Source organism: Nothobranchius furzeri, chromosome 11, assembly GCF_043380555.1.
Source record: "Nothobranchius furzeri strain GRZ-AD chromosome 11, NfurGRZ-RIMD1, whole genome shotgun sequence".
Classification (NCBI taxonomy): domain Eukaryota; kingdom Metazoa; phylum Chordata; class Actinopteri; order Cyprinodontiformes; family Nothobranchiidae; genus Nothobranchius; species Nothobranchius furzeri.
The window spans coordinates 50,889,830-50,906,655 of record NC_091751.1 but is presented as its reverse complement, the minus strand read 5'-3'; the positions used below and the strand labels follow the sequence as shown (position 1 = coordinate 50,906,655).

At 40.4% G+C, this 16,826-nt stretch overlaps 2 protein-coding genes across 3 annotated transcripts in view; one reads left to right on the top strand and one right to left on the bottom strand.

The window, feature by feature from the left end:
- Positions 1-888: 888 nt before the first annotated feature.
- LOC107383889 (ankyrin repeat domain-containing protein 13C) lies at positions 889-7,965 on the top strand. Its single transcript, XM_015956765.3, has 13 exons — positions 889-1,471; positions 1,565-1,606; positions 2,345-2,449; positions 3,760-3,845; positions 4,002-4,047; positions 4,117-4,183; positions 4,304-4,448; positions 4,524-4,655; positions 5,992-6,153; positions 6,262-6,341; positions 6,471-6,569; positions 7,422-7,522; positions 7,603-7,965. The coding sequence occupies exons 1-13, from the start codon at positions 1,114-1,116 to the stop codon at positions 7,731-7,733; spliced, it is 1,554 nt and encodes a 517-aa protein (XP_015812251.3). The 5' UTR covers positions 889-1,113; the 3' UTR covers positions 7,734-7,965.
- A 1,073-nt stretch (positions 7,966-9,038) lies between these two features.
- LOC107383890 (serine/arginine-rich splicing factor 11) overlaps positions 9,039-16,826 on the bottom strand; it is a 9,635-nt gene continuing 1,847 nt past the window's right edge. Inside the window, exons 3-12 of one of the 2 annotated variants that reach the window (XM_015956766.3) lie at positions 14,049-14,164; positions 13,873-13,953; positions 13,720-13,757; positions 13,496-13,641; positions 12,293-12,371; positions 12,100-12,225; positions 11,924-12,013; positions 11,681-11,764; positions 11,432-11,600; positions 9,039-9,594 (exon numbers count right to left, since the gene is read on the bottom strand). In XM_015956766.3, the coding sequence (XP_015812252.3) occupies positions 9,403-9,594; positions 11,432-11,600; positions 11,681-11,764; positions 11,924-12,013; positions 12,100-12,225; positions 12,293-12,371; positions 13,496-13,641; positions 13,720-13,757; positions 13,873-13,953; positions 14,049-14,164 (1,121 nt within the window). In that variant the 3' untranslated portion in view covers positions 9,039-9,402. The remainder of the gene's footprint in view (positions 9,595-11,431; positions 11,601-11,680; positions 11,765-11,923; positions 12,014-12,099; positions 12,226-12,292; positions 12,372-13,495; positions 13,642-13,719; positions 13,758-13,872; positions 13,954-14,048; positions 14,165-16,826) is intronic. The other variant, XM_015956767.3, reaches the window with a different exon arrangement.

Genomic DNA, 16,826 nt, shown 5'->3' with positions numbered 1-16,826 from the left:
ACAATATGGCTGATATTATGTTTTTGCACAATGTTTAGTTATTTGTTAACGATTCCTTCTGTGTTTAAAATGATAATTGGGTAAAGGCCTATCTAAATTTACGAGATTTTTTCGGAAAAGTTTCAGTTATTCTTGGCAGACACTCAAACTACAAGCATATAAAAACAACACTAAAACTATAAGATATAAAAAATAAAAGACTAAATAACATTAATTGAGATTACATGTATTTTTTCTGCAACTAATTATTAAAATGAGCCTTTAAGGTATCTATGAAAGTGTATGGAAGTCAGTAATACTAACACGTGGGATGTGAAAGCGCCAATATAAGTGTCAAATCAAGCTGACATGCATGTTTTTGGTTTGTGGGAAACCGGAGTCATAAACTTTTCATGTGTCATAAAAGTTGTGTTTTCTAAAATATCACATTAACATATGTCTGTTCTTGGAAAAGCAATTTTATATTTCGTTGAAAATAACGGCATAAAAATGAACAAGTGTATACTTTAATTTTTGTCTCGTGTTAAAACACACAATATACCTTGGTTGAACAAAAATAATACATTTTTTTTACATTTTCTTTTATTAGCTGTATTTTAGAAGTTACTAAATCAACATCCTGTCTTTAAATTAATCATATTAATTTACTCTTTAAACCAATAATCTCGCGAGATTTGCGGTACACCGCTGGTGCTAGCGAGAATGTTAGCTTTTTGGTTTATTATACCAACCTGTCCGCCCCACTTTTGCTGCAAAGACTGAATCGATAATATTAAAACGTAGATTTAAGGTGCGATAGAATAGATAACGATGTAGCCGTCGTTAGTCGCTGTACGTTTTAGCTTTATGTTATTTTAGTACAAGTGTTATTTTGGGTTTAGCATTAATTTCTGTTTTCATCGCCGCACCCACCATATTCATTATTTTATTGTGGGCTAGCTAGCTAGCGCCGGGGGAGCTAATTGACTCGGGACAACAGCTGTAACGATATTTAATCAAATATTTAAAACAAGCAAATATTTGTCGTTTATTTGCGGAGCCTTTCAGTGCTTTAATAAACGCCACGCCTTCACCAGTTTGTAATCTAGTAATTAGCGTACTGTAGTCTGCACCATGACAGGTGAAAAGATCCGCACCATGCGAAAAGATCACAAAAAAGCAAACAAAAACCAGGAGATAACGGACACCTACGAGGAAACCTCTAACGGTACGATCTCTAACGACACTTACAACCACTTTAAATCCAACAAGGCTTTTCAGAAATCAGTTAAAACCTCCGCGCTGCAGCAGCAGCTTAATGCAAACAACATCAACGGAAACGCATCAGTGAAGGACGATGACAACAAAAACCCAATTATCCTGACCAGTGATGAGCTGGAGTTCCCTGTTCATGAGTGTGTGTACAAAGGAGATGTGCGTCGGCTCTCTTCTCTCATTAGGACCCACAGCATTTCTCAGAAAGATCTACATGGTAAAACGCTAATTTCGTTGATTTTAAATGCTTTAGGATTGTTTATTTATCTTTCTGTACTACCAGTCTGGACAAATGTGCTTGTTTTTACAGGGAACACACCTCTTCACCTGGCTGTGATGCTGGGCCACAAAGGTAAAGCAGAATAATATCAGAAGAAAATATTTTGGACCTTTTAAAAAATAAAGTATTTTAGCATCCAAAAGATTAAGACTCATGATGTTAACGCATCTCAAAAAGCCAATATGCAGTTATTTAGCTGAGCCCAGAACATTTTTGGTGCTAGCCAAGCACCTGCCTTCAGCTTGTGTTTACTCAAGTTCTAGAACTGTTTTACATCCTATTTTGGAGCTGTTTTTGTATTTTGGATTACTTCTCAATCAGGAGTTGGCATTAAAAAACAACAAGGATGAGATTAATCAACACAAAGCAATCTTTCATTAAAAAACCCTGCAAATTACATTTTTCTTCAAACAAAGGAATTTGTCGAGACAAATGAATATCTACAAGGAAGAACACTAGATTTTCTTTTCATCCCCGATGATGGTTTAATTACTAACTGACCTTCGATACTTTGTGCATTCGCAGAACACATAGGAACACATTATTTTGGGGCATAATAATATATTTTTAACTAGATTTTACAACAAAGTTCAGATTAAGCAATTAAAATTAGCTCTTTTTTGGCTTTTCAGACAGACCAAGTTATGCTTTCTAAGGTATTTGAGTTTTCTCATGTATATTGCAGGTGGAGTAAAATTTAAAAAAATTGCACATTCGTAACAGAAGAATCAGAACCCATGCTCCCTGATTCTGGTCATGCCGCTTGGATCTGGAAACATTTGATTATTTGTGTGTTTTCTCCTTTTTTAGAGTGTGCTCTTCTTCTTCTGGCCCATAATGCACCTGTGAAGATCAAGAATGCACAGGGATGGAGTCCTTTAGCAGAAGCCATCAGCTACGGTGACAGACAGATGAGTAAGTTGTGTTGACTTTGTCTGATTTATTAATTATCAGTTAGCTCCTGCTCTTGGCTGTATAGATGATTTCAACCCTGTAGTCTGACTAGTTCCACTGGAGGCTTTGAGGCCTGGATATTCAGGAAATCTCCTTGAACTTTGTTAGTATGCATCTCCGCTACCATGGCCTGTCATGACAGGCCTGCTGGGGACCGGTTCTAGGGGCTGGGTTGAGGACATGAAAAGTCAAACACTAATGGCACAGCAGGGTGTGTTGAATTCTTTTATTAATCATGTAAAGCACAGTCGGTAGTGCTTAGTGAAATCAAGAAATAGTGGATGAGTGTGTGTGGGGTATCAATCTTTAACAAAACACCGCAGGTTCAGTACCAGTCATCACCTTTTCCTTTCACAGTTGTGCATATTAGTGAAGCAGCTTACTGTGTGTGTGTGTCCACGTGCGTGCGTGTGTGCGTGTGTGTGTGCGTGCATCACGAGTGGTGAGCGCCTCGTCAGCACCCCCCCCCCCCCACACACACACACATATTTCTCCTGGCTGAAATCACCTCACCGAGATGTGCTGACTTACTCGGCTCCATCCAGCATCGTTATGGGGTGACCGATCGGTTTCTGAGAAACCTTTTTATTTTAATTTTCTTATGACCCAGTGAGTTCTTTCTGCTGATCCAGTCCTTGCTGTTTTGAGCCTTTGCAATCATGTCATATTTAAATTAGCAGAAGCAGTCTAGTGGGGTCTTCTGTATCCGCTGCATGAGAGAATTGATGCACTGGACTGTTTTTTATACTGAGAAGGCACAAAGATAAATTAATTAGACCCAATCTAACTGATTTTGTTGTGAAGTTTGTGCTAAATCATTCGGAAGTGTCAAATAATGATGAAACATAACTGAAAAGCCAAAAGATGACAATCCTGTCTGTTATTTGAGTTCATCATTTCAGTCTGCTGTAATTGGTTCTAGTTCATGCTGTAAAATTTGGTTAAATCATGTTTACATGCATTTGAAAATAACAATTAAAGCAGATGCACGTCCGATTTGTGGAGGTAACAGTTCATTAGCAATCTAAATAACAAAAATACATTCACCAAAAACAGCATCAGCCAGCATCCTATGGCGTAATAAATGTAACAATTTACTAAAATAATAGTCACGGTTGTAAGAGAGACTTTTGTGACCACGAGGATGTGATTTAACTTGTGACGTTAAAACATCTGTAACAAGCGAGCGTGTTGTTTGTTTTTGGTTTGATCTAATTGGAATGTAAGTTCTGGAGGAAACCAAAAGTTTTACTTTGCTTTTTGTTGTTCAGTCACAGCAATACTGAGGAAGTTAAAGCAACAGTCGAGGGAAAGTGTAGAGGACAAGAGGCCAAAATTACTCAAAGCTCTGAGAGAGGTGAGCACAAACATTCACGTCCTGAACGCAAAAATCTGTTCGGATTTTTCATAAAATTACAGCAAATGATTCAAGCTGCAAGAATGAAAAATCACTGATTTATGCTTACCTTTTTTTGTGGAATTGGACATTTTATTTATTCATTGTTTTTTACAGCTTGGTGACTTTTACCTGGAGGTGCACTGGGACTTTCAAAGCTGGGGTGAGTTGTCTTAATTTTTTTTTAACTCGATTAAAAGGTAGACTAATATGAACTTGTTTTTTGTTTCAGTGCCTTTGCTCTCCAGGATGCTTCCATCGGATGCCTGTAAAATCTACAAGCAGGGCATAAATATCAGGTTAGGTGCCAAAAACAACCAACTCTGTTTCCGCACCAACATATCTAGGTCGATAACTTCTTTTAGATCTAAAAAGTAGGTCGTAACAATCTCACTCATCTGCCCTCTTTCTGGATTTAGACTCGACACCACCCTGATAGACTTCAACGATATGAAGTGTCAGCGTGGAGACCTGAGCTTCATCTTCAACGGCGACGCTCCGCCACCTCAGTCCTTCGTGGTTCTGGATAATGAAGCAAAAGTGTACCAAAGAATCCACCATGAGGTGAGGGACCGGGGGGGACCGGTTTATTGTGTTTGACGTGAAAACCCAAACCTCATTTCCGCCCTCCTCCACAAGGAGTCTGAGATGGAGACCGAGGAGGAAGTAGACATTCTGATGGGCAGCGACGTCTACTCCGCAACTCTGTCGACCAAGTCCATCACTTTTTCTCGCAGTCAGATTGGCTGGCTCTTCAGAGAGGACAAAACGGTGAGGTCCTTTCAGAGTGGCTTCATATGAAGTCAGCCCTGTTCTTCAGATGAATCTTTAGAGAGGAATTAACTTTCTTACAGATGAACCCCAGAAAGCTAATGCAGAGGTTTGGTCCAAGCAGTCCCCCCCCCCCCCCCCCCCCCCCCCCCAGTTTCTTGTTCACATCTGCACTTCGTTCTCTGCATGTGATGTTTTGTCAGAGCAGGAAAAACGAGGAAGGAGGCTTAATGGGGGTGAAAAAATACACCTTTAAATAAATAGCTGTTTTGTTTGCAGCATATTGACACAGTCAGACAAAACTCCATCTGTTCTCTCTGATAACTGGTTTTATGTTGACATCAACGCGACGTAAGTTTGGAAATGAATATATATATATGTATGTATGTATGTATGTGTATATATATATATATATATATATATATAAATAAATTATAAATATATAATATATAATTTGAAACCTTTGGTTTACATGCTGTGTTCCCTCATCACCTTCTTTTGTCTGCAGTTTTTGTTAAGTAATTGTTTTTTTTTTAAATGCATTCTCTCATCTTCTCCTGACTGAAGCAGGCCTGTGAAGTTTCAGAGCTTCATCATATGTGCAGACGCAAACATGAAAACTTTATGGAACAAAATTCCATCTTAATTCAAATGTCATGGAGCTCTACGAGACGGGGCGAGCTGAGCAAATATGCTAATGCATTGCCTTCGTTATATCAAGTAGAGGGTCAGAATGTCACTTTTAAGGATTTCTAGAAAATCAGACGTAATTCCAAAAACGGGGTCATTCCAGATTGTTGCTTTAAAGGGGAACTAGGCAGTTTTGGCTTGCTTTTAGCACCCCCTAGTGTCCCCTTGTAGAACCAAAAGCAAAACTTATCTCCTCGCTGTGCACTTGTCTTTTTAACACCTTAATCTAACAGATGAAACGTCTCTCAGCCTTCCTTAGTGCCTACAGGAGTGGTTCATCTCTAAATTCAACTAATCATCTGTGTTCATGAACTAAAACATGCAGGAAACGTGCTGGAACCAGACTGCTGCGCCAGGTATGTCAGCTCCCAACAGAGCGGTCCCGCAGTCTGAAGCTGCAAGTGAACTATTCTGGCCACGGTAGTGGACAGGGGCTGGGTGGCCTTTCATTAACCCTGTAAAGGGACGTTTTAGCACATACTGGCTCAAGAAAATGATTTAAAAATCTGAAAAATTGGGATTTAGTTCTATTTATTCATTAGCCTTTAGATTCTTATTAAGCTCTAATCATGTCTGCAGAGCAGACGGCCTCTCTGCACCACGGTTTCTAAGTTTTAGGTTTCACATTCGTTGCTTTTCTGTACAGGAGCGGATTGGAAACTTCCTGGCTGACTTCTATGCGGTGAACGGCCTGGTGCTGGAGTCGAGGAAACGACGGGAGCACTTAAGCGAGGAAGACATCCTGAGGAACAAAGCCATCATGGAAAGTTTGAGTAAAGGAGGCGGCATCAGTGAGCAGAACTTTGAGGTAATAAAAGAAACAGTTTGAAGTTTTTGGTCCATTAATCAGCAGCTAATGGTAGAAGCTCTTTAATCCATTGATTATGTCTGCGGTGGATGTGTTTCCGTTCTCCAGCCTGCTAGGAGGCAGTCTCTCACAGCTCCAGCTCCCAATACCATTTCATGGGAAGAATACATCACCGCAGAGCCTGGAAAGTAAGCAGCATGTGTTTACTTTGATTGCATCAGTAATTTCTCAATTTATTCAGAGCAGCAACAACAAAATCTCTTAACTACCGAGTGTGTCGTACAACTCTATCTATTTGTGTCTCTTCTCACCTAAAGGCCTCCTCATCTCGGGCGAGAGCTCATGTGTAAGGAAAGCAAAAAGAACTTCAAAGCCACTGTAGCCATGAGCCAGGATTTCCCCCTAGGCATCGAGTCGTAAGTACATCCCATCCTCCTTGGATCTCCGCGCTAAAACTCCGAGAGCTGCTTGATCCTGAAAATCCTCCCGGGATTTTGGAAACGGGCTTAACGGAGATGAAATAATGTAGATGATAAGGTTTGGTACGTGAGAAGGGGTTGGTGTGTCACTGATGAGAAGATCCACAGAAGCAGTCTTCCTGACGAGTATACTTTATGTTCCTGTAGCTTTGTTTAGTCAGTAAAAGAGACAAAGTCATCATTTTTGAATATTACAAATAAAGAATTGAGGGATTAATTGCAGTTTATTCAAATAGAACAGATATTTCACTTCTGTTAGGAGCATTTTTGCCTTTTTTAACACAAGAATAAAAAAATGTTTTTTATGTTAAATTTGGTTTTACTTTACTTACCGACTCAAGCTCTTTAAATCAAAGCAGAACAAGTAAAGCAGATTTAAAAAAAGACATGTTGGTTTATGACGATGATGATGTAACTTCGGTGCAGGCTGTTATGTAAGTAAATTGCTCTGTCTTCTACTGAGTGAGCCTTAATGGAGATAACATTAAAACGTCATGTGTTGTTGCAGCTAACAGCTTTTTAATGTCATTTTCCTTCTTGTGTTGTTAAAAGTACATTTGCAACTTTGGTAATGTATGGTTTAATGTCCGAATCGTCAAAAAGAAATAAACACATTCTGTTTTATTGTAGCAAATCACGGGATGTCGAGTTTCGGTGTAAACTTTGTTCGTTTTGCTTTCCCTACTGCCAGATATTTAGACAATTCATGATTAAATGGTATTTTTCTTTCACACACCTGGAATCCCGCTTCCTTTATGTTAGGAGTGACTCACCTTTCTCTGCCTCCAGGTTGCTAAATGTCTTAGAAGTCATCGCCCCGTTCAAGCACTTCAACAAGCTCAGAGAGTTCGTTCAGATGAAGCTTCCGCCCGGGTTTCCAGTCAAACTCGGTACGTGTCTGAGCGCCCACGCGTGGGTGAGCTCCAGCTGCGAGATCACAAAAATAACATCTCCTCTTTTGTTTCCTCAGACATCCCCGTCTTCCCCACGATCACAGCGACTGTCACCTTCCAGGAATTCCGCTACGACGAATTCGACGAGTCTATTTTCGTCATCCCCGCTGAATACAAGGAAGATCCCAGCCGCTTCCCTGACCTCTGACCTGTAGACTGACGCAAAGGAGAAAAAGGGCCAGCGTTGTTGGGAGAGTTGCGTCTCAACTGTTTAAAATGAAGGGGGATAAAAAGGAGGGGAAGTGGTTTTATTGATAATTGTTCGTTTCGCTGATGTACCCAAAGCAAATCAATGCAAGTAAACATCCCAGAGCGCCGCCGTGTGACCCGTACACACATCAGCGGTTTGTTTTTGTGACGGCTTTTCTCCTACCTGCTGTATATAAAGCTGAGCCGCTGCTGCTGTTCTCCACTGTTGAAACTGTCAGAAGACTCGGCTTTTACACTTCGTCAAGATTTGAAAATCTTAATTTCATTTTAAAAGCTGCACCCTTCTGTGTAGTTTAATTCACTGATAAGAACACAGATATAGCTATAACCTCAAACTGAGCTCAATATTCATTTGTCTACGATAAATATATATATATATATTATGGATATAAACACTGTGTAGCAATACATTTCCAGTACTACAGAATGTTTTTAACCAGCTGGGATGAAGGTTCTGCAGAAAAATGCGCCCCCTCTCACCTGCAGGACCATTTGCTGAGTTCAGGTTCGCTGATGTTACCTCTTGACCTCCACGTTTCATTGTGATCGTATGAACTCTGTGCTTAGCGTGAGTGAATGTGTTGTGTTTTCCGTGTGGGAGAAACGCCCCGCTTCGATGGGACATCAGGTTTAATACTGCACTGGTATTTAAGGCATGCTACGGCCGCGTTGGCCTCCTCCTGGATCACTTGCATCTTTAGTTCTTGTGTTTTACCAGCAGACCCACCTGTATGGAGAAGAAAAGCTGAGAAATTGTAACACTAACACTTAAGAACTGGTGGTCTTTGATAACATGCCTGCAAATGTTTTTTCTAAATGAAACCCAAGCTGTGAAGTTGATTTAGCTGGATTGTGTGTCCAGACAGGAAATGACAACCCATCGAGCTGCTGCTTCAGCTAGTATGTACTGCAACCACTTCACATCCCTTTAAATAAAGCACCAGCATCGTGTTTCAGCTGTAAAATCCTTTGGAAACTCTTGGTTTTTCTGTTAACGTTACATTTTTGCACTTTTGCTTCTAATAGCTGTTCGTTTAAACTCTAGAAACACTTTTTCCTCTGTGTAGTAAACACAAAGCAGCATTTTGTTTCATTCTGCTTTTGTTGAAAATAAATGTGTGCAAAATCCACCATTTATTGTATTTTAGATGTTTATTGCCGTTTCCTTTGGTGAACATCTTAGTGAGTTTTTAACAGTTTGCCACTGAACTCATTGGCTAACCATTAAAACCAGAGTCGTAGCTCCTTAAACAGGCTTTATTATATAAAAGAAATTCTTGATAAAACACCTCCAGATCAGAGGCAAAACAACTGTTCTGTGGAGGAGAAAGACCGTTACACCACAACACTACAAAAAAAAAAAAACAGTGTGAAGCAACAAAAATCTGAAAACAAGCTTTGCAAACCTACTTCTGATTTTTTTTTACTGATCACATCTGGAGGAGCAGCAAATATGACAAACTAGAGAAACGATGGCTGCAGGATACATTTACGAAAGAGCATACTAGTCTCGGTGATCTTTTTTAACCAAACACTTCACATTTTAGATGGGAGAAAAAAGAAATGATAACATTTTTATAAACAGGAGAAAAAGCAGTGTGAAACGCTCAGTCGCTAACATCCATGTCCTCCTCGTGGTGATCGTCTGCACCATTCACTTTGGCGTGCTTCGCGAGCTGCGCTACGCCGTTTCCTTCGGCTGACTGAGGAGACAAGGCAGAGTCGTCTGAATCCTTCCTGTCTTCTCTTTCCTTCTCACTGTCGTACCCTTGTTCTTCTTCATCATAATCTCTGGTGATCTGTGGACGACAAACACTCGCTGGTTTAACTTTATGCACGCATGCACACACTAGGGTTGTCACGATACTAAAATTTCAAACTCGATTCGATACTGGGAAAAAAACTCGATACTCGATTTCGATGCTATTTTAAAACACCAATTTATTGAACAAGTTTATTCAAAAAATAACATTCCTCAATTTATATTGCAAAAATTAAATGTTAAGAATTAAGTGTGTAAAGTGCTTAAACCTTTCAAGTATCAGCATTTTTTTAAAACGTGCATACAAAAACTGGCGAAAGTTAACACTTTAGATCATAAATTGTCACTCTATATATAAACACTATTTGCAGAGTGATGTTTTGCTGCTTAAACTCTGTTTAAGGTGCATTTTTGTCATAAGCTGTAATACCATATGTTTTGTTCTGTACTTTTGAACAACTCTGTTGGTCAATAAAGGGAGAAAACGAATTTCTCCACAGTAGGACAAAGGTACATCTACCGGTAATCTTAATAAAAACAGACTGGCGCACGGCAGTGACGTCATTAAAAGCGCCGGTTAGATTAGCCGCGGCTAGTCTGTTCACGGCTAGAAATCCCAGACTCGCTCCAAACGAACAGGGGAATCATGTTAATGATTCCTAACAAAACCTTTCGACACTGAGATGTTTTGGTGCAGATAATGTCTTATTTCGAGGCTGCACCATGGGTGCCCGTCCGCACCCGTTATATGGATATACACTGACGGCGATTCGCCGATGGATCTAAATACCCCGGGGAATTTTCAGTTTTTGAGCATTTGTTATGATGCGTAACCATGGCAACAAGCTGATTTACAATCGGGAGCAGCTGATTAACATTGGAAAGGCTGAAATAATACCTCAACTGAAGCCACAAATCCCAAATGAGCTAAAACGCAAGAAGCGTGGATGCAGAGCAGGAGCAAAACGGAGACAGAGAAAGAGGAAATTCAAACCATCTCTTCCATTGATCATAATGGGCAATGTGAGATCACTGGCCAACAAGATGGAGGAACTCCAAGCCCTTTCAAGGACTCAGCCAGAGTTTCGGCAGTTTTGGAAACGCTGGAGGAGATAATGCAAAGAAGGATTCTCCAGAGAATCAAAATTATGATGGACAACCCTGAGCATTCTCTTCACAAGACTGTCCGACAACAGAAGAGTGTCTTCAGTCAGAGGCTTCTTCAGTTTTGCTGCAACACTGACCGCTACTGGAGATCCTTCCTGCCAACAGCCATTGTAATATACAATAACTCTTTGATGACTTGATTATTATTATTATTCTGAGCTACTACAGCAATCAATTTCCCTCTGGGATTAATAAATTATTTTTGAATTGAATTGAATCCAAGTAGCACCAAAGTTGTCAGCGTGAGTAAACAAATGTACTGCATGCTAGAAATAAAGTCCGGGTTGCAATAAACGGAAGTTTTCCTTTAAGCACATAAGCGTGAATATACAACTACGTGTCGGACTTGGTATGCTAATTAAGTTGGGCTGTGAAGCGCCTCCCAAATTCGCTGTTTATGTTTTTGTTTATTTATTTGGCAGACAAAACTTGGATTGGAAACAACTTGCATGGGAAAATGTAATGTAGCCATGCGGCGTCTTCTTCTTCTGTTTTTCTGGGAGGCGGAGGTTGCTTTACGGCATCTGGCTGTCGTGCGTGTCGGTGTACTTGAAGAAGGCTGTGTATAATAGTCCATAATATCGATACCACCGGGATGGAATATCTAATTTAGATACCACTTTTAGCATCGATTTATATCTAGGTATCGATTTTTTGACAACACTAGCGCACACACACACGCATCAGAACAGTGACGCCTCACAAACCTTAATATCTCCTTTGTCTCCTCCATCCGATTTTCTTTCACGCTCCCTCTCTTTGTCTTTACTCTTCTTTTTCTTGGTGGAGGAGCTGTCCCGCTCGTCACGATTGCGCTCTTTGTCGCTCCTGCGGTCCCGCTCTCTTTCTTTATCCCTCTTCTTCTCTTTCTTGTGTCTGCAGAAGACAGGATGTTAATGCTGACTCAAGGAGTGTCTCAAAAAGAAGGAAATACAAAACAAATCCAAGGCACCAACCTCCGAGGAGACGGAGACGGAGAGGTTCTCCTTTTCGGGGACTTCTTAGGAGATCGGCTGGCGCTGCGACTTCTCCTGTGTCGACTGTGAAGAAGAGAAAATACAAACACCGAGATGTTGGTTTTTGCAGACAGAGGCAATGAAACCTTGGTGTGGTCACTTTTCAGCAACAGGAATCTTCAGAAAGAAAAAAGGAATTCTACGTCAACACACGAAAACATGAAACCCATGAGCGTTACTCACCGGCTCGCACTGCGCGACCTTCTAGCCGTGCTGTAGCTCTTAGGTGGTGTTTTAGATCTTCTTCTCCCCACGTCTTCCTTCTTCCTTTCTCTGTGGATGAATTAAACATACCCATTTCAAACTAAGCTGTCCAGATGTTAATGTTTTGAAAGCAGGGCAAGGTGAGGGGAACTCACCTGGATCTGCTTCGGGATCGCCTGCCTCTCTCTCTGGAGTGGGTGTGTCTCCTGCGTGGGCTTTTGGAGCGCCTGCGGTTTCTTGAGTTTGATCTGCGTCTCGATCGGCTCCTGCTTCGCCTGCGACTAGAGACTGGAAGCATTAATAAACTGATAATCACACACATCTCAGCTGTTTCAACTATAGTAATACCTGTGTCTGGAGCGAGATCTGGACCTCCTTCTCCTGGACCTGGATCGAGACCGGGAATGCTTCTTTTTGCCTTCTTTATCTGAGGTCAAACGAGAAGGTTCATTTTAAACTTTTATGGTACAGTAATAAATGTTTCATGACAATGTGTGGTTTTTACCAATAATCTCTGGAAATATCCACTGAAGTGTTGTTGTAAATGAATTAAAACACCCAGTTGTTGAAAAATGTTTGTGGTTTACTAACATAACCGTAAAAATTGGGTCTAAAATACATGGGAATGGGTCCAAGTCTCTGGGCAACGCCATATTGGATGCCATGTTTCCTTCTACGAAAGCCGTTGAGGACAAAATGCATTTATTGGTTTGTAACAAATGGTCACAAAACTTTCAGCATTAATAAACGTTGTTCTTTTAGAAATTTACCTCTTCACTCGTTGCCAGTGATGAAAGGGAATCTGATGTTCTTGTTATTTTGCTGGAGGGCGAACTCCCAAGGACTTTTGACCTTAATGGCCATCTGTTGGTAATGCCTTACCCGAACACAAAAATAAAGCTTGCTTGCAATGATTTAGGCATCTACTGCCCCATCACCAGGGAAAATACACACTGTCACTTTAACTGTGACTGAGATTAGAGGTGGACCAATACTGGTTTTCCAGTTGCTGATACCGATAAGTAAAAGTCACGATCAGCCCAAGCGCTGCCAATATTTTGGGCCATTTTCACGACCGATATCTAGGAAATGTCCACCTTATTTTCATGCTAAAATGTTGCAGATAACATCAGTTGATGCACAAAGTCTCGGAAGCTGAATCAGTTTCTTTAACCAACTGTTCAATCTTCATTTTGTGCACTGCTCAGTGCTAAAACCAGACACCCATCTACAGTTAATCAAACAAATCAGTAAACTGACCAAGTAGTGAATACTGAAAACTGGTAAATAAATAGAAATTTTAGTTAGAAATCATTTTTAGAGCATTTATTAAAGCAGATGTGATTCAGGGATGGAAAAAAACAAATTAAACTCTGCAGCAGCACTGGGCTGCCCGGGGATGTGCCTGACCTTAACTCGACTTTATTAAAGAGGTACATCGGCCGATGACATATGTAAAAAAAAAAAAGTCAAATATCGGTCGGATATGTCGGTCTACCCATAACTGAGATCATTTCATTTTGCCCTGGAAACACACGACCCACTAAATACCTGTAGACTTACGTCCAGGTTCGATGGCAGCAGAAATGAGAGACTGAGCCTCTCTGACCCTCTTCATGGCCTCCTCAATCTCTTTGTTAGAGGCATCAGCCTTCAGGCTCGCACTCAGATTTAAGCCAGCAGCCAAAGGATTCAGTCTAACAAAAAATTAATAAATAAATAAGTCACCACCACTACACAGCGACACAAGTGTGACATCATTTTGCAAAACATACTTTGGGTCTGTCATCATCTTCAACAGCTGATCAGCAGCCTGCAAGAAAGCACAATAACTATGTTCTAAAAGTCATCCGTTTGAGTTCACTATGCACCAATAATATAATTTAATATTCTTTTTTAAGCATTCAATTCCTGCTAAAAGCTCCAACCTGAGGGTTCATGTTGGGTCCTGCAAATCCAAACGCTGCCATTGGATCAATGGTTGGCCCACCGAAGGGATTTCCTCCAAGCTAAAATATAATAAATGTTGGGTTAAAATATTACTTATCCCCCCAGCCTGTATATTCTGTGTTGATTACACTCGGTAATGAATAGTGAGTCTTACAGCTGGGTTAGGGATGGGGTTTGGTGTTGGGAGAAGCCCTCCGCCGGGCAAAATCCCTGCAACAGCATTAGCCGGGGCCAAAAGTGACAATGCCTTAGCCTCATCTGGAATAGATCCTAGAGAAAAGATAGAAAACAAATATTAGGAGTGGATTTAAAATGACACAAATCTTCGTAGATGATGTTTTGGAAAAGACAAAAAGGAAAAGTCTTCTCACTGCATTTCTTCAATTTAGGTTCAACAAAAAGCTCACCTTACAGTTCAGAGTTCCCTTAAATCATAAAATAATATCTACAGCTGGAATAAATCACACTATTCCAATGAACACTGCCAAGAATATATCACCTGAATGTGTTTTTTAAGTCATGAACCAAACGTTAGCAAGCACATCGGCTTCTCCAGTTGGGTGTGCCCTCAATTTTCATTTAGATGTTTACTGAAACAAGCGACTCACGCTGGCGGCTTCGCTACTAAAAGCACAGAGAAAAATCGAGATACAAACAACAGAGAAAATGTTTTAAGGATTTGGCAGGAACACCAGACAAGCCATCAGTGTCTACTTACCAAAAACACATTTTCAGGAGTAAGCTGTTACTCTAAATGGTAAAATTCAGGGTTGGAGGCGTGCCTTATGTGTACATCATTAGCTTCAAATCCTTACCTTACACCGCATCAATTAAACACACATAGTGTGTGTGCACGCCTGTTTTTATGTCAGGGGTGTTCGAAAACTTGTCGAATAACTCCTCAGAGTACCAGATAGTAGTTTAACTTTAAATGCCCATCTTTAGGTCTCTAGATTTGCTTTGAAAAAATTGCACAAATGACTAAACACATCATAATCAGCCCTCTCGGTCCATTTTCCAGTGCAACTTATTTACAAAATGAGATGACCTCAATGCAGACACATAACAAAGACAACATTTAGACACTGAAAGAGCACACTGGAGAGAAATTGCTGCAGGACAAAACGGTTGGATGGTTTTTTCAGCAGGATCTGGTATACAGGACTGGCTGAGCCAGGAAAAAGAACTGTAAAACACAACAACAACAAAAAAAAAGACCACTGTTAAAAGAGAGCATGGCACCAACATCATCTTGTCGGGAGCAATCCCCGACAAATTTTATGACAAGGAGCTTCATCAATCAGTAACATAACAGATCTTTTGGTTTTTTAGTGATCTTATTGTGTGGTGATCATGGATTCAGACATATTGACCCAACATAACCAGACCCAAATAATTATAGCTATTTTAAAACAATGCAGCCAACCCTTTAAACAAGAATAAAACTGAGAATTGTCAACAAATCACATGAAAGAACCAAATAAACATCTTCTGTCAATGTTCCTGTTACTACGGAAAAATCACTTGTTTTTCACTGTGTGTGCAGACAAATGTGATCTTCCCGGTGGCTTTGACTCAATTTTCTCACTTTAATGATGAATAAATGTGAATTTAGGGATACTTTGATTCTTGTGTCTTCATGGAACTTGTTGACATTAACAGAACGGAGAACTAATCAGGCTTTGCTGCAAAGCAACAATCCTTTAGAAATAAAACAAGCGGCCAAACAGCACTTGAGTTTGAACTAGGGCTGCACGATATTAGGAAAACCTGCGATATTCAATAACAGTGCTTAATATTGCGATATCGATATTACTCGTGATAAATGAACAAATACTAAAGTATGCAGTGTTGATGTCGTCTGGCGTGTGACGTCTGCTCTGGGTTCAAAGCAAACAAAAACTAATGCATGAATTCCATTACAACATAACATTTTTATTTAAAAAAATGCAGCTGCACCTGCTACTGTATTAGCAGCAAAACAACAAACTGCATGCATGCAGTTTCTCAGTGACTTTAAAACATCACCTTCACCATAAAACTTTTTCTGATGCTCCAAATACAGAAAAACATCCCTTACCAGGGTTTTTTGAATAAATACAAATATCAGAAAATAAGTTTAAATGTTAAACAATAGTTAACATCACTTACACGCAACAGCAAATTCTCTCATTGCTACTGAGCATTTTCTCCACTTATGTGGTTATGATATAAGGCTGTTGCTGCTATTAGAATGTGATCTGTGCTGGGCCAAACTAGGAGAATATTAAGATTTTCTGAGGGAAAGAGAAAAACAATTGTCTACCTTTCAGAAGAGGAACTGGCAAAAAACGACATGGAAAATATGTGAAAACGTTTGTTTTAACCCCAAACTGAACAAGTTTACCTAGATCTTAAAAAGCAGCTCAGATGATGAAACTGCAACTATGATTCTGATAACAAGCTAACAAATTGAACTAGCTCCTCTTAAGATAACCAGCTAGCAGAGCTTCTGACTGACAGTTTATGTGCAGCAGCAAATCAACTATCCTGATTAACAAGGTTATACAAGCTCATAAATGAAAAATCACTTTGATGTGTGGGGGAACTTTTCCAGGCCCTCTTTAGCAGGGTGGTACTGGGAGGAGGGTGCTGTAGCCTTTTAGCTGGAAGCTAACCGGAGCCACCACCCGGTGGAACACTAGCGACATGGAGGGAGGTGGGTTAGTTCACGGCACGTGTCGAAGTCAGCCCGGTAAAAATGATTAACGACATCGAGCGGACTCGCGTTCATGTTTGAAAGCAGCGCTGATTCCAGAAACCTCAGCACAAAGTGCGTTCATTGCTCTGAGCCAGCATGACGAACAAGGGAAGCGAGCGACAGCGGAAAGCGGGGGCGGAGTGGAGATAGTAGTGGAATTTTGGGGTAAGGGTCTACGTAGGGGCCGGGCGT

Coding starts and splice junctions, on each gene's coding strand:
- LOC107383889 (XM_015956765.3), top strand. CDS start 1,114: ATGACAGGTGAAAAGATCCGCACCATGCGAAAAGATCACAAAAAAGCA. Junction 1,607..2,344: donor TGTGATGCTGGGCCACAAAG/GTAAAGCAGAAT, acceptor CTCCTTTTTTAG/AGTGTGCTCTTCTTCTTCTG. Junction 4,048..4,116: donor CTGGGACTTTCAAAGCTGGG/GTGAGTTGTCTT, acceptor TTTTTGTTTCAG/TGCCTTTGCTCTCCAGGATG.